At 41.0% G+C, this 24896-nt stretch overlaps 1 protein-coding gene across 1 annotated transcript in view; it reads right to left on the minus strand.

Annotated features, from left to right (window-relative positions):
* Positions 1 to 9070: 9070 nt before the first annotated feature.
* LOC111236265 (junction plakoglobin-like) overlaps positions 9071 to 24896 on the minus strand; it is a 91437-nt gene continuing 75611 nt past the window's right edge. Inside the window, exons 13-16 of the mRNA XM_022764939.1 lie at positions 20280 to 20401; positions 16474 to 16516; positions 10485 to 10624; positions 9071 to 9169 (exon numbers count right to left, since the gene is read on the minus strand). Of these exons, the coding sequence (XP_022620660.1) occupies positions 10488 to 10624; positions 16474 to 16516; positions 20280 to 20401 (302 nt within the window). The 3' untranslated portion in view covers positions 9071 to 9169; positions 10485 to 10487. The remainder of the gene's footprint in view (positions 9170 to 10484; positions 10625 to 16473; positions 16517 to 20279; positions 20402 to 24896) is intronic.

Consider the following 24896-nt stretch of genomic DNA (forward strand, 5'->3'; position numbering starts at 1 on the left):
TTCTGTTTTGCTTCTTACCTCTTGTAGGTAACTTTTTGCTATAAAACCAATTTTTTTCCCCTACTCCATTTTTTTGTCTGCATTTGAGTTCAGTTATTCCTGCAAATGATTCAATCTGCTATTTTCGAGGATAACGTTTCTCATCAGTCTACAACACAATGACAAAATGTATTTGTAGAGATTTTTCCAAAAAATCTTTCTTTCATACCCTTTTCTGTGGCTCTCCAAGTTGTGTTCAGGTGCATCTTGTTTGTTTTAGTTATCCTCAAGGTGGGTCTCGAACTTGATCTGAGTCGACCTGTGGTAAATTAAATTGATCAGACATAGTTTAAAAAGACAGACACCACAGTTTACACTGCTGTCAGGACAACAGCCAAAGTCCATGAAGTCCAAGGAACCCTTGTGGCTCAGCATAGATCAGGGCAAAGGTATAAAATCATGCTATTTGCACCCAGTCTATGTGGCTATTTACACCTTAAGCTCTGTTGTATAACCTCCAGGAGTTACATGGGAGAGGTTCTGGTGGTAAGACTTTAGTGGTCTGGTGCCAAACCTCACCAAACTGCAACTGAAAACTGAATATCATTTCAAAAAACAAACATGAAGACATAATATAAGGTCTAAAAATATCAACTTTTGATTTCACCCCCCAGTTTCCTGTGAGAAATTCCTGTGCTTGACCCATTCATCAACCATATGTATTATCATTTCTATTGACTTCCTAAAGCCTTAATTCTTGAAAGTGGCATTGCACGTATTAAATGGTGCATTGCAAATCTCCTGTACGCTGTTTTTAATGGTTGAAAAAACAAAGGTGCTTTGGGAGCCATTTGCTGTTCCATACAGGTGTAAAGAGGGAAATGGCTGCTGTGTGACTATTTTCACCCGGGTGCAATCAGACACTGAATCGTTTCTAAAGCTCTGAGTGTTCCCAGGACAACAGTGGCCTCAGTAATTGTGTTCACCTTTCAGCTCCACAGTGACCTGAAGCAAACAGCCAAGACAACAGTGGAGTCACATTGGTCCGGCTCAAGCCAAGACTGCAACTCCATAGACCATCTGTGGAGAGACCTGAAGGTGACAGTTCAGACACTTCCTGTCCAGTCTGAAAGAGCCTGAGAGGATTTGTCAGGAACAATGAGATAAACTTTCCAAATCCAGTTGTTCAGAACTTGTACAGACCTACCCAGGAAGTCTCAAAGCTATAACTTCTGCTCACCTGAGTATAGATCGATGGGCAGAAATGGCATTTGCAACTAAACTATCAGATCCCTTCATTTTTTGCACAACAAAGTCTTCAAAAGGTCTGAACAAGGGACAATGGTTGAAGTGACGATTACGGTGTCTGTATACTCCAACGATTTGCCATAGTAATGTACGTCAAAGATCGATAAGCAACATTTAACTCTAATAACGGGTATTTCAAGAAAACCAAGGTCGCAGTGAACATTGCTACAATATGTCTCTTAAAATGATCTGAGAGCTCTTGATATTTGCTCTAGTGAAAATTTTATATCAAATGAGGAGTTTGTATAAATCTGTCTGTTTCTTCAGCACCACGGACAGCGTCATGGGTTCATCAACACACAGCATCCTTAACAAATGTACTCATAAGCCGTAAAACTACTAATGGTATAATTGAATATAAATGAAATGACAGTGTCAAATATGACAAAAATGTATAATTACTGGCTAACTCTTTAACACCACAAGGCAAACTAGTCTTTCTCCTGAAGTAGACAGTTGAGCTGCAACGGTAGGATGTTTTGACATAGAATCGTCGTCATCACATCTCAATGTAGCTGTCCCTTCAATCATCACTGCTTAAAGTCTCTCATACTTTCTGAAACCACTGTATGTTCATTTTGGTCAAGAGTTTTGTTCAGTGTGTAAACGTCCAGTTGCAGTGCAAGAAGTATTATGTCCTTAATGTAGAGTGGGTTATGGCAGCACTAAGTTGCCATGATCACAATCTACTCCCAAACCTTATCCAAACTATGGTTGCCGTGCAAAGATATTGTAGAAAAATCTTTTTCAAAACATGAGCAATGACCATTAAAGAAATTTTATTTGATGTAGTAATTGTTTTTCTTGGGCATATCTAACATCAGTGATCTGTGTGGTTGTAAGTATGGTGATATCACTGTACAGTCAGTGTGTATTTGTGTGATATAAGAGTGCAGCATATGAACCACACAGGAAACGTGGGCTGGTTTATTTCATTTATTTGAAATAAAAAACTTTGAAACGTGATTGTTTTTGTAAAAATGCATATCAAGATTTAATATGCCCCCTCAGACATATTCTACACAATTTCTCACCACTTTCCTTCACATTCCCACCACATCTGTCCTGCTTGATTGTTCAGTCAGGTCATAAACAGCATATTTAGAAGTGTAACTGTACCCAGTCCATTCATTCTGCTGGCTCTGCCAGTTAGCACCTGCTGCATGGTCCGCAGCAGTCTGTACACCACGCCATGTCACATTGATGTGACCCGCCACAATGTCACATTACAGTTAGTGGTTACAAGTGCAACAAACGAAACTAGACTGTATGCAACTGGGAAGATGGGTGTGGTCAGAAATGCAACATCTGAGAATCCACCCACCAGGAGGGCAGCAACCTTTTTTCCAACAAGTGACACATGAGTCAAGAGATGATGCTTCAGTTTCTCATATCCTGACAAGGAACTGCTGGCTGGGTTAATATTTTTGAATATTGCCCCTGGCAGGTGGTATTAAGTTAGCTGTGTTTCAGCTTTGTCACTTTCACTGTTGCTTTACACTGACCACCAGCCACTGCAGGACTGCCATACTTAGAGCAATGGTGATGGATCAAGGCTAACCGTGCCTGCTAAATGTCTGAATGCACAACAGCTGGATATGAGCTGCTACAGCTGTTGTGTGAGCTGGTGATGTTGGCAGGAACATTGCAGTGCCAAATGAAGAACTCAGTGAACTGCATATACCCATTCTTTTGAGTTTGGACCCCCATTTTCAATGTGTTAAGTTTTAATCCCCGACAATGTTAGCTTGAACTTGGTGTACTCTGTCATGAGAGAGACCTCTGCTTCTCAAACCATATCCAGTGTCCTTACCAATACCTTATTCTGCAGTCCTTAATATGTGTCACACATCACTGACTTGGATGTTTATGCCAGTGGACATGCTGCAAATACATCTAACCTTAGCTAATGTTAGTGATTGGATATTTTCCATGTCAGTTAGCTTTGACTGAATGGATTCTGAACTTACAAGCGTACAAGCTGGGAGCTTGCTTCCTTATAGTATCACTGTCAGCTGCCTTGTAACTCACATTGCATTAAAGCCACTGTATGCACTTTGTGATCTTTCAAATTATTCTGATGGGGTAATTATTATGTCCATTTCTACCCAGTATCAACCTGTGATTTCTAAATGCCTCTCCCTTGGAAGCAGCTTCCAGGTGTGAATGTGTGTAACTGTGTAAACTCTGTGAAACTTCCCTGAATAACTACAGCTTGGCTACTCTGCTACATTCTGCAAGGGCCACGTTAAAGACAGAGACAGCTGGAGGCATCTGTATGCTACTTTTTCATAGCCTTGCCAACACTATTATGTTGTAAGTTATTAGGGCCTTGGAGAAGCTTGCTAGCACTTAGTCACAATCATGCCACTGGTCACATGACCAATGCCTTTATGCTGCTATATGGGCTTTGCTTGTTTTTCCTCTGCAGACGATCATCAGATCATCAGGCTGTGATACCAGGAAGAGGACTGATGGTAACAGTGAGCTAATCTACCCGGACAACCCTTAGACGTGGTCTGCCCGACCCAGTCTTCTATTTGCATTTCCACCTGTGTTAACAGGTGTTTCTCCTGATCCAGATATAGATCACCTGTTACAGCCACCAAAGTCAAGGATTTTCCAATTCTACAAATGACAGATTTAGCAGTGGCAGTGGGAGATGATACAGAAGACAGTGAAGCCAATGTTAATCTTGTGATGCTGATCTAGATGCTTAATGTCACCTTTGAGTGTGACTTAAACAATATTTACACATGGCATCAAAACACAATCTGAATGTGGATACATGATCTAGGTCAGCTGTCTCCGTACTTTTTTTCACCATGGACCGGTTTTGGAAAGACAGATTTCTAACAATAATTCACTAACCCTAACCCTGCTGTGTGTAAAGGGGCCGGGAGACAGTGGACAATTACATGAAAATATTTCTTTACTGTTTCTTGCTTGTTGAACAGGTGGTTTGATAAAGTTCTTATTGACCTTTTACTTTTTATTGCACTTACAGTAAAGTTCAGTCATAGGCTAATTGTGTCAACTCAGTAATCTCGAGTTATCTTTACATCACCTGGTTCTGTGTCCAGCACAGCCTCTGCTCTGCTGTTCGCTCAATGTGTGTGTGTGTGTGTGTGTGTGTGTGTGTGTGTGTGTGTGTGCATGTGTGTGTATGTGTGTGCTCGGATGTACTGAGTGCAGCCCCGCCTCGCGAGACAGCAGAGGACAGAGAAGCAGTGCAACCATAAATGATAAGTAGAAAATAAATATATGGTGGTTAATAGTGACCGGCCACATGGCGACTAATCGTGGCAGCCCGAAACAGCCAAGTTGTATTTTACCAAACAAAAAAAGAAAATTGATTAATTTGTCCTTTTTCTGAGGCCCGGTACCGAAGATGCCACGGCCCAGTACCGGTCCATGACCTGGGGGTTGGAGACCTCTGATGTAGGTAAGGAAAAACATATGTTTATGTGCAAATGCATGTAAAACCACATCTGGAGGTGGTATGGTTGCACTGTGATCAGATCTCAGCAGCTGTAACTACAACCTGATCAGCGTGACCACATTCAGAAGAAAAAAAAAAAACACCCAGCAAGTTGAAAGGTCACCTAACTCCACCTTTTCCTGGTAGCTAAAGTAAGCCTGGTTAAAGTTCCAGGTAGAAGCAGTAATGTTAGCTAGCAAGTCAGCCAGAACTGCATCACTAATGTTCATATTGACATGCCATTAATACCAGTGTAAACACAAAGACCTATGGATTGAATGTTAACATGTTAATACCAGGAGTAAATGGGGCTTAAGAGTGACTGGATAGTTAAAATAATTCTGGGCTGCACTTTTCGTTTCACATCCGGTTCGCTCTTCTATTATATTAACCTGAGCCTTTGTCCCTTCAGCTCTTTGTGCACCAGTCTTTCCAGTCTGTGTCTGGAACACTCCACTTCCTGCTACACGAGACAACCAGCAGGCTTGAAATGATTATCAACACATGATAAATCTCTTTGGCATCTATCATTCCCTCTGCTTCCTGTTCCTTACTTCTCCTTACTTTCTCCTTCCACCATCACATCCTCTTCTTTTCCACCTCTACAGGTGAGGAAAGTCAGCATCTTGCCCCCCAGTGGAACCTACAGTGTCATATACACTGATGAGCCAGAACATCATGACCAGCATTGGCACTCTGACCGGACACAGCCGCATATGCAGCAGGGTGCAATGACCATACAGGCTTTTTGTTGTCCTTGCACATCGATGATGCACTGCTTCGTGGTTTATCCCTCCTTGGACCACTGACTGGGAGACCCCGGTTAACTGGACCCCTGTCAAAGTCGCTCAGGTGCTCACATCTGCACTGACTATGAGAACCAACTGTCCACTTACCAATGAATAAATCCTAGACCTTGATGTTACACACTTGATTGTGAGTGGTCATGTTTTGGCTCGTCGGTGGGTATGTCACATAAAGTCATGATTTCTCTGAAGGTGATTTGATACAAAATTTAATCATATTTCATATTTTACAGTGCTATATATTATACATATCTTCTCTGCCTCAGTTCATGCTGTTGAGTGCTCATGGGAAATAGTTTGACCAGCAGAAAAATGCAGATTAGGATTTTCTTATGGATGAACAGAACCAGCAGGGGGCACTATAGGTCACATTTCCTCCCCTGAAACTTCTCTCTCCCTTTATTTGGCTTCATCTTTTTCTCTCAAGAGTGCACCAACACTTCTGTCGTTCATATGCCACACAAACACACAGTCATACAAATCGCAGGGTAAAAAAAACAGCTCTTTCATTATGATCATTATGATAATGTCAATACTGTATCCTAAAGACTCCCTTCCTTATGTGACATGTCCCTGTTTGTACTGTTCAAATGCAGTATCTCAAGCCATTAGTCTAAAAAGAGGGTGGTCCTACACAGCGGTGCAATGCAGTTAAACACAGTACAGCCATTCTTCAGTGACTATTAAGGATACTAACTGCTTAGGGGCCAATTGGTGCATATTTCTAATTCCTTGTCTTGAAAGTAAAAATTATGGGAAGCTGCTCATCCTGTCCATCCTGGAATGACCCAAACCTCAGAGTGCCGAAGGAAATGACACGCATCAGCTGTGTCCCAATTCAGGGGCCGCATCCTTCAGAGGATGCATTTGAAGACTGACAGCGTCACAGTGGTGTGACAAGACTGTCTCATTTCAAAGCCTCCTTCAAATACGTCCTTTTTTTCCTGGGCAACAAAGGCTCCAACAGGTGGGTCCCTCGGGGCCCAACCTATCCCAAGATTAATGTGAAATGTGACGTGTAAAATTGATGTGTAAAGAAAATAATATGGCAGCAGAGAGCCTCAGGATTACGCTGTTAAATGTATGGATTGGGGTTCAGCTCAGTTCAACAGCTAAAGGTACAACTCTTGAAGGGCTTTAAAACCTCAAGTATTTGTTAAAAAAGAGTGTGTTGTCAAGGTTGCCAGGCAACAGGAGCCACACTTTGTGGAGCAACAGTAAGGGCGGGCACAGCTGGTGACGCACAGCAAAAATCTTCCATAGAACGAAACTACCACATTTGGTAGATATAGGGATACAACCAACAGCCAATCACTGTAGGCAAAAACATAAAAGTTGAAACAAGAGTATAAAAAGAAAAAAACATGAATAGTTTGCTGCTTTTGTTGGAAGAAACCAATATCAGTGTTAAGTCCAGTAAGTCTCAGGTTAAGGGTCCAGATGTAAATTTTCTACAGCTAACAGGTGAGTTAGAACTGGCGTAGAGTTCAGTGAAAGGCCCAAAGAACTGAATACTCAAACCCAGTTTATCCACTATCATTACCTCACTGCTCTGGTTTCTTGCACCATTGAGCCCACAGTATTTTCAGTGATACTGATCAAATTTCTGAAGACTTAAAAATAAAAAAACCCAGGTTGTGATTTAAAAAGCCTACATTACAGCACATCAGAAATACAGGAAACATTGTCATTTGTATTTCTTTTATATGTGTGCATTTACTTTCATAATTAAATGAAAATTGTTGTTAAATGACAGTTATTTGTCTTAAATAAGAATTCATTGTTTTTTGTCTTTTGTTTTTTTGTTAGTGTGCCACATTAAAATCAAATCGCCACACAGGAAACCAAGAAGTGTGTTACATTTCAGTGTTGTCCAGCAGAGGGCAGCATAGATATACCAAATACTAAGTACAGGTAGAGCAGAGCATTTTTTAAAATGGGAACACTTTGTCATTGGGGCAGGGCTGTTGGCCAAGAAGCAATGACACAGTGTGTTATATAAAATCAGGGAGCTACAGCTGAACGTATATGTAGTCACACCTGAAAAACAAATCATTTAGTCCTCAAAGACAAAAAGTCAAATACCTGTCCTTTCAACAAATGTTTAAATTTTACTGTGGCACAGTGAACGCACACGTACAAAGGAATTATATATGACAATGTGAACTGTATTTATTCAGTATTTATAGCTCTGGTATTCCGCCACTTATGTCATTGTAGTTGTGCAGACTATGGCTGTTGTAGTTGGTTGGGTGTAACTACGAGCACAGTTGCCCCTCGCTGGTGCACAGAGCACTTGATGTCCATGTTCCAGCTGCAGTTGCACTAACATGCAGACCATGTGGACTCTGCACTGTGATGTGATGGTGAGGTGAAAAAGATGCTGCACACCAATCAGAGACTAAATCTTTAACACATGCTGTGAGCAGCAGCGAGCTCCCCATCCCTCCACTGACAGCGACACAGTTATCCATAGATTTCTATAATCAGCACAGCTCTAAAACAAAAGTCGTTTGTCATTATGTCTAAGCACATTATTACCTTTGTAAATTTACCCTACAGTGCGGCACCCACAGCGGTGTGACCAGAGAGCTGTGGTCCATATGCACTGGAGATGTGTGGGTCTCACTGGGTATGACTCGAAAACAGATGGATTTGTAGTCCGACGCCGAAGATGGAGGAGAATCTGTAGTCCATTTCCTGTTTCCTTTGGACGTTTCATGAGGCTGGGACATGGCGGGATCTGTGGTCCAGCTCTGCACTAAAGTTTTTCCAAATGGTTCGGCGTGATCCAAAACGCCCTGTAAAACCCGAATGTCACTTTTTCTTAGTAAGTAAAAGGCGAAGAATATTTCAATGAGTACACAATATACTACCATGCAATGACCACACATGGACACCCTGGGACATGTGCACTGTTCAAATACACAGAGGAGACATCTAAAAGACAGCTGCTTCAGGCTGGGATACACGGGTAGCATTTGGTAGCAACGGTGACTGGCAGTGACGCCAAGAGGGGAGAAAAATCTATTTCAAATGTTTTCAAGCAAGTTTTCAGTGATGTCATTAATGTTGAACTGGGGGTTATAGTTAACTGTAATTTAATGGAACTTCTTACTGACCAAAATGGGTGTAGAGAATCCCTGTATATCACAACTAATATTACAACAGACTGTTTCTAAACCTCAATGAAATGCTAAAACGTTTGGCCCCCTGCTTGTCCCACATGTGTCAAACTGTCAGTGTGAGGCATCGTTGCCTGTTTTGATTGCTTCAAAAAGTTACCCGTGTAACAATGCCTCAAAACTTCAGACACCCCCGACTCTCACCCCACAGTAAAACATTATAACAAAGTTACGTCTTTTTTCTTGTTTTGTTTTTTTTTTTCCATTTACAGGAACAATCAACGTTTCTTTTTTTGTTTTTTAAATAAGCAACCTCTTCTGATAGTTCTTGATTGCCAAATGAGATTTTTTTTCCACTTGGAAAGGGCTGATTAAAACCTCCACTCTCCATCATCCATCCATCCCCTCAGTCTTTGTTCCTGTGATTTGCTCATTCTCTCTTTCTCTCTCAGCGTTTCAAATTTATTCTCCTGCAACAAAAGAAAAAAGATAAGAAATATAGAATATCTGCATTAAGGCATCATTATTTAGAATCACTCTCAGAGTCTGCTGTCATTACTCAGCTAAATGAGACTGAAAACAAACTTCCCAAAGTTTTACACTGAAAAATCAGCCTTTAAGGAACAGTTCAACATTCTTTTTCTTTTTCTTCATGAATCTACTCCTTCCTTTAGCTGCCTTTGATTTAACACTTTCAGATAAACTGCTACACTGTAACACAAGAGTCTATTCAACCACAGAGCTATAATTTTCTTGGAACCAGCATGAAATTACTGCAGAGTTTTGACCATAACCATTACTGAAAATCACTGAAACTCACTTAACATAATGATTAATCTGAGCTCACTCAGCCTTGCCAGATATCCACAGAGCATTACATAAGATTATACAATACCCAGCACTCCAGCAATATCACATATATACACTCCACTGTCTATGTGAACATTTGACATCTCAGTACACATGGTAGTAAGCATCAGGCTACCATCTGAACAACAATCTTATTATCTGACAACAGTTAGCTGCACTGCTTCCACTCCTCGTTTTAGTGTAGTATCAACAGATGCTTGTCTACTGTAGTACAGCAGTAGCACTGGGGAGACAGCTGACTGGAGTCCCACAGGTGGATCTGTGGAGGTGCCACTGCTTTGTCTGTGTAATGTGTCAGGATATTCCTCTATGTGTGTCAGCACTTTCTTTATTTAAATGGATATTCTGCCATGTGAACCACATTGCTTGGCTATTACAATAATAATAATAAGTAATGTGACGCCCCCGCCCTTTTTAGCTGTTGGGCAGGAGGCTTGCTTGTGTTTACTTCTCTTCTCTGGGTAATAGTTTATTGGATACACCTGGGCCCGGTGTTCCCAGGGCTATTTGAACCCCCCACACTTTCTTCCTGATGAGTAAGACACAGAGGTAAATATTGCTCCAGATGCTCCACGCTCCTCGTCTTTTCCTTATCTTTTTGTTTCTTGTCCGCCCAACACTTCATACACCACTCTTCACTCATGCACTCATGCTATCACTACTGATTGACTGACTCCCACACCTCACAGTATTTTTTGATTCTTTGAGTTGACTTTGGTTAAAAATAAATAATTGGCTTATTGCTTTAACTCCCTGTGTTGCCTCCTGTTTTCTTTGTCATGGCTCTGAGCCGGTTTGGACAGTAGTATTACTAGTTGTAGTAGTATATGAAAAGTGAAGCATCTGAAACCAAATGTTCATTAAAAAGTAGTAGAATGAAACTGAAAATGTCCACAGTGTGCTGTGTGTGTTTACCTGTTAGAGCGGCTCAGGGTAGGCCTGTCTGGGGTCGTACGTCATATCAGGGATGTAGGGCTCATGGAGGTCAGGGTCTAGCGGCATGGTGTCCAGAGGCAGATCAGTGTAGCCATAGGGAGGGTAAGAAGCATCTAACTCTGAGACACACAGACAGACACATATCCTCTTCAAATATACATCTCATACAGATTCACACAGAACCTACTGGTGACGTGTATTTACAAGTTTTATCAAAATGTAAAAACTGGCAAACGAGATTTAACTGTGACTCACTCTAAAACCACATACTGTTGTTTTTAATTAGTGAGCTTTTGGGGTGCAAGTGCCAGTTTCCTCTTGCAACCAGTATTTATGCTAAGCTAGGCTAGCCAAGTTCAAATGTAGCATTAGTGTGAACACAGTGGAGGGTTTACAGTATAATTTGAGCAGAAGTAATTCCTTATTAACTGAGGCAGATGGAAGACACTGAAGCTCCATTAAGACTGGATTTGGTGATTTTAACATTACCTGCTCTGCTCAGGGATTTTAATCCTGCCCAGAGTGCAAAATGGGTAATTTTTCACCCCCACCACAGTAATAACTACAGCTACAGTTACCCTGTTTTTCAGTGAACTGGCTGCTGTGATGTAATTCCCAACCGGAGCAATGTCCTTGTTTTTTAAATTGGAATTTTTTTTCCTGTTTGTTGTTCCACTTTTTGCAATCACAGTGAGGCTGTGAGGAAATGATGGCCTTAGAAATGTGAATGACCACAACTGACTGACTGGCTGCTGCTCTTTGAAAATGAATTAGCACAGATTGTTTCACTGACACTAGACTGATACCAGCTGATGCTAGACTGATACCAGCTGACACTAGACTGATACCAGCTGACACTAGCAGCTGACACTAGACTGAAACCAGCTGACACTAGACTGATACCAGCTGATACTAGACTGAAACCAGCTGACACTAGACTGATACCAGCTGATACTAGACTGATACCAGTTGACACTAGACTGAAACCAGCTGATACTAGACTGAAACCAGCTGACACTAGAGTGAAACCAGCTGACACTAGACTGATACCAGCTGATACTCGACTGAAACCAGCTGACACTAGACTGATACCAGCTGATACTAGACTGATACCAGTTGACACTAGACTGAAACCAGCTGATACAAGACTGAAACCAGTTGATACTAGACGGCAAATTTATATCCCCTCCTTTCCATAAGGAGACACCTCTCCAAACTCCCTTCACTTTGTTTCAGTTCCTGTGGGTGTTTGTCATGTTTCTTTTGCTTCACCTTCAATGTAAGTAGCATTTATGGCATTCCTATGTGCAAGTTTTAATTATTATTTAAAGGCCAGATTTTGGATTTGTTGTTCAAAATATTTTTATGTTTTCCTCCTTTGTTTAGAACCATGGCAAACATCCAGGAAATCAGCATTCCCATTGAATTAACAGGAACAATTGATTGCAACCCTCGTTTCCTGGTGGTTTGCGGCTTCAGTTAAAACTTAAAGTACACAGCAAGTAGATTTATACCTAGTCTTGTTTAGAGTTCAGTGTGAACTTTGACTTTTATGTGAAAATGAAGGGAGTCCATGGAAACATGCTAAGATCTACATGGCCTGTTTGGAAACAACTATGCTAACAGAAATAAATAACACCATCAGGACAGATAGACCCTGTGGAAGCTCATCATAAAGTCAGCTAAAGGTTGGTAAAGCTGTTCTCTATTCAGCCTCATTTGATTTAGTCCACATAGGTTTTCATTTAGTCAAACTGCCCAAGTTAAAAATCAGCTATGTTGAGTCAGCTATTAGCAGTTGCTGTTTGTAGTGTAGCCATGGATGCACAGACAGCTGTCTTTGGATTACTGTGATATTATTGATAAGCAGGTTTATGGACATTTATTCTGGAAGGCCATTAGAGATAAGAAATATTCCCAGGAAGTGGAAGTCACACTGAATCATATCAGATTAGTTATGACTCTGAGTAGGAAGTGAATATGAATTTACCTCAGTCAATATCTTTGCCACTCACTTCAACTCTTGTGCTTTTGTCTTTTGTCTTTGTCCCGCTGAATGCCCACGTCTGTCACAGACTATATCCTGTAATCTTGTGGTGGTTAAAATGCTGCTGCTGAGGATGAGTTTAATTGCTGAGGAGCAGTGACTATTTCATCCCCTACTTCCATCAGTGATGTTCATTCTGTCTGAACGAGGCTTCAGAGCAAATTCATTCATTAATATTTACACTGATGACACTGACACACACTTTCACTTATGTAGGATTCACCATCACTTTGATTACACAGATTTTACTGTTGACTTCAGCAGATACAGACATCCTCACCTCAGTGAAAGAAAAAGATCAAAGTGCACCTGAAGTGATTGGTTGAATAATTCAAACAGTAATGGACAAACATGTTTTTTTAAAATAATCATGTCGACTGCCGGTCTCATTTTGTAACAGTAGTCAGCAGAGGCTTTCTCTTGAACACTGCACAGCATGAAACGTCTCTGCACGTGTCTGGATTACAGCACTTTAGTTAAATTACAGTGTGAGCAGAGCTGGTGCAGCTGAACAAAGCGGGGAGCTTAGTGTGAAAAACTAATTAGCTCGTTCCATTTACACACAAACATATGTTCTAGTGGAGCGGGCTACAGGAATGTAGAATGTATGTAAATGATGTTCTTTAAATTTCCAGCTAGAAGGAAACTCCTCACACTGGTTAAGGTTTTCCATATTTTCCAGGATACTGAGCTGCTCCCTCTCTGGTCCCCTCGGCCCCTCTTCACTTCTCCCTGACTACAGTTGTGTCCCAATTCAGGAGCAGCATCTTTCAGAGGTCTAACCTACCCCAAGATTCATTGCACGCCTGTAATAAAAATAATATGGCAGCAAACAACAGAGAGCCTCAGGATTACACCTTTATTATTATAAACCTTTTTGTCCCTGTCAGGATCCTGTAGGAATGATGACTCAGTTTTTCCAGGTATCTGATAGGTCAGTAGTTTGGCTGTTGACAGGATTTGATCTGATCCGGAACAGGTTAGTTCAGCATCAGTTACCACGGTTATTTACCCTGGTAACAAGTGAAGCATTGTGGTAGGACTGAAACCCCAGAGTTAAGCCTGAAGTTACCTCCACAACCTAAGATCCTTCTTTGTGGTACAGACCTCTGAACCCAGTTAGCTCATCATCTCAGTCTGTATACTCCTGCCTCTGTCACCACTTCATTGTCAGTTTGTCTGTTTCTGGTTCCTCGTGGTTCGCAGTGAAGTTGCTTCCTGTGTTTGGATCTAGAAGTTTGAGTCTGCGCTCGAGTCCTATCTGTTTGTGTCGCTACATCTCTGCCAGATACTTGTGAACCCTGATCGTTGACCTCATTGTGATCTGTTCTGTGGGCACTGAAGCTCAAAATGTGACAAGGTACAGGCCTGAGGACGAGTGTGTGGAGGTGTGTGTGGAGGTCTCACTAAGAGACACACACTGAGTAAATGAGTTCAGCTTATGAGCTGACAACTGCACTATGAAATCAGTACCTTCAATGACCTCCATTACAACTGCTGACAGCTCTGTGTGTGTGTGTGTGTGTGTGTGTGTGTGTGTGTGTGTGTGTGTGTGTGTGTGTGTGTGTGTGTGTGTGTGAGAGATAGAGAGAGAGGGAGAGAGAACTCCTGCAGATTAAGTGTCTGGCGAGAAATGACACATGGAGAGCCCGACACACACACACACACACACACACACACACACACACACACACACACACATCCAAGCACACACACAGGGGATGAAGGCAATAATTACAGATGATGAGATGGAGGGAATTATATGGAGGGAACATATACACTGAGGAAATGTGAGAAGAACGATTTAGTGGGGGGGGTGAAAAACAGAGTGGGAAGAGAGAGAGGGGGGGAAGGGGCTTTTTCTCCTTTGTTAAAAACAATTTTCTCTCCTTCATTTTCTCCTTTTACGCTCTTCTCCATTCTCACATCCTTTTTCAGTCTTCTCTTTCTCTCCCTGCCTCTCGTCTCTTCCTGCTCTGTCCCTGAAATGAGTTTGTCAGTGTATAGCTTGTTATAAGGAACAAGTCTGACTTAAAAAGCAGTAATACACGTCATTTTGACATAAATGAAATATATCCTGCTACTCTCTGTATTTCCATATTGTTCTATGTTCTACCATTTAGTCAGCACATAAAGCCTTTTACATTATACTCACAGTCTACTGCTGCTCATTAAGATCATTGCTCAGAGTACTCAGTAATTACTCTGGTAACAATATAAAATTAGACTTCCATCCATCATTATCTATACCACTTATCCTTATAGGGTTGCGGAGGGGCTGGAGCTAATCCCAGCTGACATTGGGTGACGGGCGGCGTACACCCTGTGCAGGTCAGCAGTCTATCACAGGACTGACATATAGAGACAAACAACTATTCATGCGCACATTCACACAGGGACTTTAGAGTCGCCAATTCAATGTGCATGTCTCTGGAGTACCCACAGAGAACCCACGCAGGCACAGGGAGAACATGCAAACTCCACACAAAAAGGCCCCAGGCCCAGGGTTCAAACCCAGAACCTTCTCACTGTGAGGCGACAGTGCTAACCACACACCACTGTGCCGCCCTAAAAAAGCCTAACCTAACTCTAAAAAAATGGACTAACTAACTGTCCATCGTGACTGCTTCTACTACTCAATCACATCTTTTAGACTTTTGTCTTTGCTTTGTATGTCACACACACACACACACACACACACACACACACACACACACACACGGTGCAGCAGCTTTAGAGCACAACTCTATTCTGTCTACAGCAGGGAGCCCACCTGCCTCGTGTGTGCAACAGGAATACTAACCTGATCTCTCTGTATGTGTGTAGCGCTGGCTGATTGTTGTGCATGCTGATGTCCAGCTTCATTGTGTTGTTGAGTTTGTTGTGTGTGAAGTGTTTGGTGTCGACTCTCTCTCCCTCTGGGACGTCTGTCTAATGAGCCTGTGTGATGTGTTTCTGCCTATTGTTAAGTTGTGAGGGCTGAGAGGAAGGAAGACACAGGGGGCCTGTGTTTGATGCACAACACTGAGGGGACCAAAACTAGAGTGTGTTTCAGAGTCTAGTGTGTGTTTCAGAGTCTAGTGTGTGTTTCATAGTCTAGTGTGTGTTTCAGAGTCTAGTGTGTGTTTCAGAGTGTAGAGTGTTTCATAGTCTAGTGTGTGTTTCAGAGTCTAGAGTGTGTTTCAGAGTCTAGTGTGTGTTTCAGAGTCTAGTGTGTGTTTCAGAGTCTAGTGTGTGTTTCAGAGTGTAAAGTGTTTCAGAGTCTAGTGTGTGTTTCAGAGTGTAGAGTGTGTTTCAGAGTCTAGTGTGTGTTTCAGAGTGTAGAGTGTTTCAGAGTCTAGTGTGTGTTTCAGAGTCTAGTGTGTGTTTCAGAGTGTAGAGTGTTTCAGAATCTAGTGTGTGTTTCAGAGTGTAGTGTGTGTTTCAGAGTCTAGTGTGTGTTTCAGAGTGTAGAGTGTTTCAGAGTCTAGTGTGTGTTTCAGAGTCTAGTGTGTGTTTCAGAGTGTAGAGTGTTTCAGAGTCTAGTGTGTGTTTCAGAGTCTAGTGTGTGTTTCAGAGTGTAGAGTGTTTCAGAATCTAGTGTGTGTTTCAGAGTGTAGAGTAGCGTCGAAGCAGCAGTTGTGTTGGGAACAGAAGTAGAGAGTAGCTTGATTATTCTAAATGCCAACAGTAACAAAGCTTTAATCGCTCCTCATTTTTAGCTGAGAGCAACAACAGAAACCACGCTGTAATAAATAATAATAAATTAATAAATCAATAAATAATTTTTAATTAACTGAAGAAATGTCACCGATCACTACACCTGTCATGTGTCCTATGTGTGACCATGACAACTACAGCCCCACAGCAGACAGAAAATATGTGTGTGTTTGTGTTGAAGGTGTGTTTGGGGAGTACATCCCTGTAAACCAAAGCACTCACCATCAGCCAGGTACGTAGGCTCCAGAGGAACTGCAGTGTGGGCCTGAAGCAAACACAGAGACAGAGACCAACACAATAATCAATGATTTCATACATCGCTATGACAACGTTGTTTCTGCTTAAAGCAGATGGGTCAATAAAGTAGCATCAGAGGGGAGACAGTGGAGATACACACACACACACATATACAATTATGAACTTTGAGAGTTTGTGACTGAAAATGCTGAATCATAGCGAAACAACTGTCTATTATTTCTATTAAAAAACTCAGGGAACTGTGTCACAGGTTTCTGCTACTTTGCTTCTTTTTGCCTCATAAGATCTTTGTAGTGGTGAGCAGTGCACAGACTGGTGCTGGGTCACTGCTTTATAGGCTTGTTCATTAGCAAGGACCCCACCATCAAAAAGCTGCAAATGAAGTGGTTATTAAAAATGATGACAGTATCAGTTGGATATGAACGACTGGGTGAGGTTAAAGCTCTGGGATGGATCTACCATTGGCCCCCTGGGGAACCTGGGAGAAATGAAAGAGGACAGAGAGAAAGGAGAGAGTGAAATGAAGGTGGGTGGGGGCACAGAAAACAAGAATGAATGAATGGGCAAACATAGGACAGGAAGATGAGGGAGGTATCGTCCTGCTCCTAAACTTCAGATAAACGTATCTCCGGTTCTCTATCAAGGACCACACCATCAAATGAGATGTGAAAATATATGAGCAGCACCTGACAGACAGAAATGATGAATGGTGGAGCAGGATGACAGCTGCAGCAAGTGGACGTAGGCCTGTATGATCAAATGACAGCGATATGTACCGATGATAGCGGTTCATCAATAGCAATATGAAAAATGTTCTTTAGAAAGTCCAAGCGTCTTCCCTTGCTGGCTCATAAACAGCCATCTGCTACATCTGCAACAACCCACAGGCTCCACGACGGAGAGAGACTCAGCAACAACACCGTACGACACAGCATCCAACAGTACAAGGACACAACCCACACAGCAGTGTACTGCTCTGGCCGGATCACCCAGCCCGATGTGGGAGCCTTCGAGAAGATCTACCATTGCTTCTGTAACTGGCAGACCCCCAAAAGATTTCCTGAGGATCCTGGTTAGATCTTACCAAAGGGAGAAAAGTGGAATTCATGCAGCTGGGCTCTGTTCCAGTCTGTGGGTTGGATGATAAGGCGCCTTGGAAATTTGGTATGCTTGGCCATAGTCCACGAGAATTGACCTTTGTTAATTCTCTAATGGGGGCAATTATGATGAAGGAGAAAGGACCTTTTCTGCCTTAAAAACCTCCGAAACTGACTGTGTGGGCTGGAAACTGGTGTTCTTGTCTGTTCTTGGCTGATTGGGAAGTTAATCGAAAGTAAGAACTAATCAGATAAATTAGTCTTCGACTGGGAAATTCAAGTAAACGTCCCCTCAAGTTGGAACAAAACTTATACACTCTTGCTCATAAAGTTGGAATTAATTTTTTTTTAAATAATTTCTTAGCGCCAAACAAATGTTTCACCTGGGTAATCGGGACACATAATGTAATCACTGCACCTGGTCAAAAGTGATTACTGATGCATTTAAATAGGAATAAACAGAGGTTTGTGTCTGAAAACAAAATTATTCCAACTTCATGGGCAACAGTGTAACTATAAATGTATATGTGACGTCCCAAATTTGAGTACCAAAGTTTTCACATACTTTCATATTACTAACATATATATCAGAACGTCTGAGGGCATTTATAGTCATAGGCTTCTGACAGGAAGAGTCCTGAACTCCTCCTCAACTTCACATAAAATTATTTCCAATAACATTACGGGATATTTGTTCTCCTTAGATTATTACTATTATATAATTTAGACAAAGAAACATAATTGTATTCATTTATGTGTGTATTTCTGGCTTGACAGTGTGTGTGTGTGTGTGTGTGTGTGTGTGTGTGTGTGTGTGTGTGTGTGTGTGTGTGTGAAGAGAGTGAGAGAGAAAGAACCTATTGGGAGCAAGACAAAGATTCAGGGAGAGAGCTGTGATGAGCTCTGAGAGAAAGAGAAGAGTGTGTGTTTGTGTGTTGTGTGTGTGAACAGTGTGTCAGATGTGCAGATACAGATCTCTGTCTACAGGCTGCATTCTTAACTTTTCTTCTTCTTCCAAAGTTTTTGTTTTTGTCCTTCTCTTCTTACTTTTAGCACTTTATTTATCAAATAAAGAACACAGAAGTAAAAGTTATCAAAGTCTCTACACACCTGCGCTTCACCCACACAGGTGTTTTCACCAGTGTGAGTGAGTGGGAGTGTGTGCAGACTGTTTGATTGACAGCAGCTGGCAGGCTGAGCTCCGCAGGGGAACCAGAGACAAAGTAAACAAACTTGACCTTCAGCGTATCAGCCACAGTCAGACAGTGTAATATTAGCCGTGCTATATGGACCCCACCAGCACCTGAGTGGAACAAAGTGATATTTGCAGGTGTGTTTAGATCTCGTTTAATATGCTACAGCTGATTACTTAATTAGTTATCGAGCCTGCAAACTGGTGTTAGCAGTGGACCTTTCCCCAGTTTGTTTGGTCGCTCTTTCAACAAGCTGCAGGGCGAGACCAGCACTTGTAAGTTAACTAAGAATGAGTCTTTAGCAGAAGAGCTAATGTGGGTTGTTGTTGAGAGTCTAGCTCTTGTGTAGCAGGCTGCTCTCTGCCTATGACAGAATGCTGATGCTACTGCTTCATGATGATATAGTTGAAAATGAAGCCATTTGATCAGCTTGGAAGCAAGCACTCCTATCTGTACAGATGCAAAACATCGCTGTCCTGAAACCAAAACATACACAATATAGATTTCTCCCTTTGGGTTTCTTTGTTGTGGTTGGTTTCATTTCATTTCATTCCATTCCAGTCGCACTTTAAGGTGGAGCAACTTAGTTTGTTTTAAAGACCCTCTGATGAAAATTAAGTGTTTCACCTTGTTAACATCCATATGATATTTTTATATAAAAGCTACAAGACACATGATAGGTGAAATAATCATCAACACCATGACTGAGTGTCTCCACCTTGAACTGCAGTGAACCAATGACAGTCTCATAAACACAGATTCAGACAGCCAGGGTTTCATACGTCACAAACCTAAGGAACCAATCCTGTCAACTTGTGGGGACGGGGGGGCGGGGCTAAATAGACCTGAAACCTTGACAGTACAGAGAGAGAGTTAACATTAGCACTAACACTGTGTCAGCCACTGCCAGTTACAAGCTAACAAATAATATAAACAAATGAAAGATGCTAACTATGCTAATGGATCTGATCCGTCTGCTAGTCTCTGGTTCTGGTCTCAGACTCCTCATCTGAGTCTGGGTCTGACTGAGGCTCAAACATGTGGCTGAGTCTCTCTGATGTTTCCTCCTCTAGCCATCTATGTAGGACTGAAACCAGTTTAGGGGTGTGGCTGAGACCACCCACACACACACACATTTTTCCAACCTACCAATGAGGATGCTGTGAACGTTACAGAATCAAAGGATACACTGAGTTTCACAAAAACCAAGAACAGTAGGTCTTTTTCTGTTGATTTGAGTTTGAGATCATTTCCAATCTTCACCAGAGCAGTTTTAGTGTTATGCCTTGCTCTGAAACCAGACTGGAGTTAAAATAAACTGCACATGGAGCAGCTTTTCTAGGATTTTTCTAAGGAACAGCTGGTTGCAAACTGGTCTGTGGCTGATGAAGCTCGTTGAGACAAGGTTGCTCTTTTATCGAGTGCGGTTTTGTAGATCTATGGTATCAGCCGCACTCAGACACACACGCAGGGTTCTTACCATTTCCCATGCAGCAGGGTCGTGTTTGAAGAGCGAGTGCGTGAGCTCCACTGACACTCTCTTCCTGTAGTCCGAACTCTTGTCCTCCGAAATTCTGAAGAGCACCGCCGCAGCGTAGGTGGCTGCAGGCAGATGGCAACATCAGTCATTTATAAACAGACAGTAAAAAAAACAACACACTCTATTGTTCTCTCTGAAGCATTACTGATCAGCTCACCAAATTAGTTCAACTGGTTGAATGCTCGCCAATTGAACCATTGTTGAGTTTTAGGCAAATGAGAAACTGTCTTTCTATGGATGCAGACAGGATATTTCTGCATGCTGTGTCCTACTTTATTACACTGGAGGTGAAACAGGTTGAAAAACACTTGAGTCCTTGTATTAACGAGCATTAAAAATTCTAGATACAAAGCCGGAAGACTAGTGGAGAAACATCGTCTTCTGGGCTTTGAGAATTTTAGATAATATTCAAATCTGTGTCTTTTGTATAAAATTTAAAAAAGCTTCACTCCTCCTCCATTAGGTGACTTTGTTCATGCACTTGCTGCTGACATGTACTCCATTTACACCCGGCATTGAAAGGAGATCGGTTGATCGGACTGCAGTCGGATAGTAGCTGACCACATGAAGGTACAGGTGTAAATGCACATTGAGGATGGATTGTGATCCAGTTGACCAAACCACGTCTGGAGGTGGTCAGGGATGCATTGTGACCACATTGAACACAAGTATAAATGCAATAGCTCTGTCAATCCACATCTAACAACTACATCAGTGGAATGTAACCAACTGTTCCAAACCAGTAAGGCAGCAGCCGTTAGTCAGTCATCACACAAAGCATTGTTTCTTCCCACACTTCGAAAAGCAGTTAAACACAGTAACACAGCTTCACGTTCTTCCATTCTTCCTCTATCTTTTTTTTTTGTTGTTTTGCTGCTTTTTTTCAACGTGGACACTGGAGACACCGTACACATGTATATACATGGACGCTGCGTTGGTAGCTTCAGCCCGTTGCTGCAATACGTCAACGTCGCCGCCATATTGGACCAGGCAAGACGACCCTGTAAACAAAAAGGAATAAACGGAGGAGCTGCAGCTTTTCTGGATAAAAGCTCTATAACGTTTATATATCTCAACTGATTTAATTTCAAGGATTTATGATCTATGTGGATTAAAAATAAAAATTTTGATGTCCAGTTAGAATGGTGATAGTTTAGGCTGTAATCACTGCTTTCCATCAGGAGGAGTGTGTATCAGTGGTAGGTTTACATGAACTGAATTACTGACATAGTGGAAAATAATTCATTGTCATTAAGAATTGTTAAAACTAGTGAGTAAAATAAATGAAATAAAGAAAATGAAGTAAGATAGTAAGACATTATGGCAGTCAGTCTTCTCTCTATGTTTTTATCAGTGAAAGGATGAGATACAACATTATTGATCCCAGAGGGGAAATTTAAGTGTTAAAACCGGATGACATATTTACATAATAGGCTGAACCCTATGCTAGAAAAAGTGTAATATGGAATATAAGTGTAATGTAGTATAAAGTGAGATGTAGTTATATATAACAGTGTAATACAGCAGTATAATGTATTATTATTATTATTAATATCCTGAATACAATGAGATGTAACATGAATATATTATAATATTATAGTAGCAGCATAATATTTGATTAGTAAGAGTTAATAGTAAATGTAGTATAAATAGTTTAATTTAGTAAATACGTTGATACACACTCCTCCTTATGGAAAACAGTCATTACAGAATAAACCATCAGGATTCTAAGTAACTGGAGACCAAACTTTTATCTTTACTCCACGTAGATCATCAATCGTTGAATATAAAAACGACTTGTTGAAATCAGTTGAGAGATATAAACGTTATAGAGCTGTTTATCCATAAAAACTGAAGCTCCTCTGTTTACTTGCGCCTGTTTACAGGCCAGTCTTACCTGGTCCAATGTGGCGGCGACGTTGACGTACGATCCAGCGGCCAATGCAGCGTCTACGTGTATATGTCTATGGGAGACGCATTAATACCAGGTGTAAATGTAATCAGGTTCAAATCATAAGAGACACATTTTAATAGCAGGTGTCAATGGAGTGATTGTGTGTGTGATGATCTACTGTGTGTAACACTGTGTTACGTGTCTTGTCTGATTGTTTAGTTTTATTTTAGATAAAATAAATAAGTACATTTCCTCTTCACTGTATATGTGATGTTAAGTTACCATAAACAAGTGTGAAGTGTTATGTTGTGCAGCTGTATTTTTGTTTGTTTTCATGCAATAATCTTCTAATTAGAGGAGAAGATTGTAGAGGCGTGTGTGTGGCAGGGCGGCTGTGCAGTTTGCAACACTAGTGTGTATCGTTTAGAATATATTTACCAGCATGGGGCATTTAGTGACATATATCTGATGATATTACATAGGGGCAGAGAGTGTTTATGAAAGAGCATCTCTGTGAAGGTTTTGTTTTCTTCACAGCTGCAGGTATGTGGGTTTATGAATGGCTATTTTATTTGTGTTTTTCTGTAAGTATTTAATATGTTTAATTTATGAAGTAATTTGCATTTCATTTATCCTTTTACGATGCTTTAAATATCTGTTTTCTCTATGGACTCTCCCCTGGGACGGTGCAAAGTGTTTATGTAAAAGCAACCCTGGGAGTTATTTTGTTTCTCCATGATTACAGCTGCCATTGTTGATGTTTGGCAGTAAATTGGTCAAAGATAGTCCAGGGGAAGTGTGGTCTTTACTCACACAGTGCAACACATCATGATAAGTCCGACTGATTACACATACACAAAAATTGCTGCAAATTTTATTGAAAAGCTGCAGCCATTTGAGCTGTTTGGGTTTGTGAAAATCACACAAAGAAAAAGTCATATCTAGTGATATTTACTCTACGCCACCACATCAACACAAATTTCAAACGTGTTGCTCTACATTTGGCTTCAAGACCAGGGCTGCAGATGAAAAGTCTTTTTCTGGGTAAAATGAGCAGAAGTCTCTGAGCAGCAGCCATGATCACAGCTGCTCTACTTCTCTACATGATAAGGAAAGGAGCTTCAGTGCTTCCTATCTTATCTCCTTTAGCATAGGAAACACTGGACCTTCCTTTAACAAAGGAAAGGCGAAATGCTGTCCCACAATTCCTTGCTGCAGCAATATTTAAAGCGATGCACCATTGTAGTTTAACCACAGCAGAGCCACATAAATGTAGAAACATCAGAGCAGCTGTTTTATGTTTGTGACTCGATCCAGAACTGATGGAAATCCTTGTTTGATCGACTGAAGCCAAAATCCATAAATATAGATTTATTCTCTTTAAATCCAGTCAGGAGTCATGAAGAACAAGCAGGTTGAATTTATAGTTAACAATATCATTGTCATAACTAAATACTATAGTCTATACATAACTTTTGTTTCACTAAATCCCCTCCCATTGAGTAAAGCACTAAAAATGAATTTTCTCTCCTTAACAAACGTATAGAAATGTCAAAGTGCCTATGACAGGAAACTATAAACTTCTGTCTGAATAGAATTTATATGATCTCTTGTTCAGCTCCTTATTTCTATTGAATTATTATTTTAATGGCTCAACCTTTTCTATTTGTATATTTCCCTCATGTTTTCTTATTTCAACATTTTATTCCTGTTTACTTTGTTTTTGTGGTTAGGAAAGGAGGATTTATCGTCCTTGTGTTATAAATAAAGTTTGTTTTAAAAAAAAAAAGCTTAATGTAAGTGCAGTCAGATTCTTTTCCTAAGTACTTAAGAATTCTCCTTAACACCTCTCCTTGACCTTGATGACGTTTTCCATCGAGGTCGAGGAGAAGAGTTTAAGAGGAGATTATTTTGACCTTGTGACCTCAGCCCAAAACCAACAGAGTGTTAGTCCATCTTTCAACACTTTCTGACCTGCATACACTGCATGTGGCTCTCTGCTTCAGGCCCGTTAATGACTACTAAAATCTGTGAAACAGCTGGTCACTGTAGTTCTTAGTGACCAGATTCATTCACATGTGCAGCAGAGTGATATTCAATTTAATTTATTTAGCTCCAAATCATAACATACACATATTATCTCAACATCAACCTGCACCAACACACTGGTATGTATGGGGTCACATCAACAATAATAGGTGATATTTCCATGATGTGTAAAATCATGCCCTTGGAATTATAAGGTTCGATCTGACATTTCTGTCAAAATTGGGCTGTTCACATATTTTGACAACCTATTGATCTTATGTGAGATATTTTTTTGAAGTTGTACGAACTTTTGGACTTCATATTGAGAAAACAAACTGGAATTCTAACTCAGTTTTATCAGGCTCTACTTCTGAACAAATCAGCACTTAGAATGCACACAAGACGACCAATCAGGTTCAGCCTCTGTTCAGCGATGGCGAGAAAAGGGGCAGACAAGACAGAAAACTCAGTGGAGATGAGAAAATGTCCTGTAACATGAGGTTCATAAGAATAAGGACAGCAAGTTCAGTGTTTTTTCAATTGTTTTAGATCTTGCTGAGGAGTTTATTTTCTCCATTAGCATGCTAGCACGCTAGCCCCCTGTTAGAACTGCAGTCGTATAGTGTAATTTCATT

Source organism: Seriola dumerili, unplaced genomic scaffold, assembly GCF_002260705.1.
Source record: "Seriola dumerili isolate Sdu_G_001 unplaced genomic scaffold, Sdu_1.0 BDQW01000609.1, whole genome shotgun sequence".
NCBI lineage: Eukaryota > Metazoa > Chordata > Actinopteri > Carangiformes > Carangidae > Seriola > Seriola dumerili.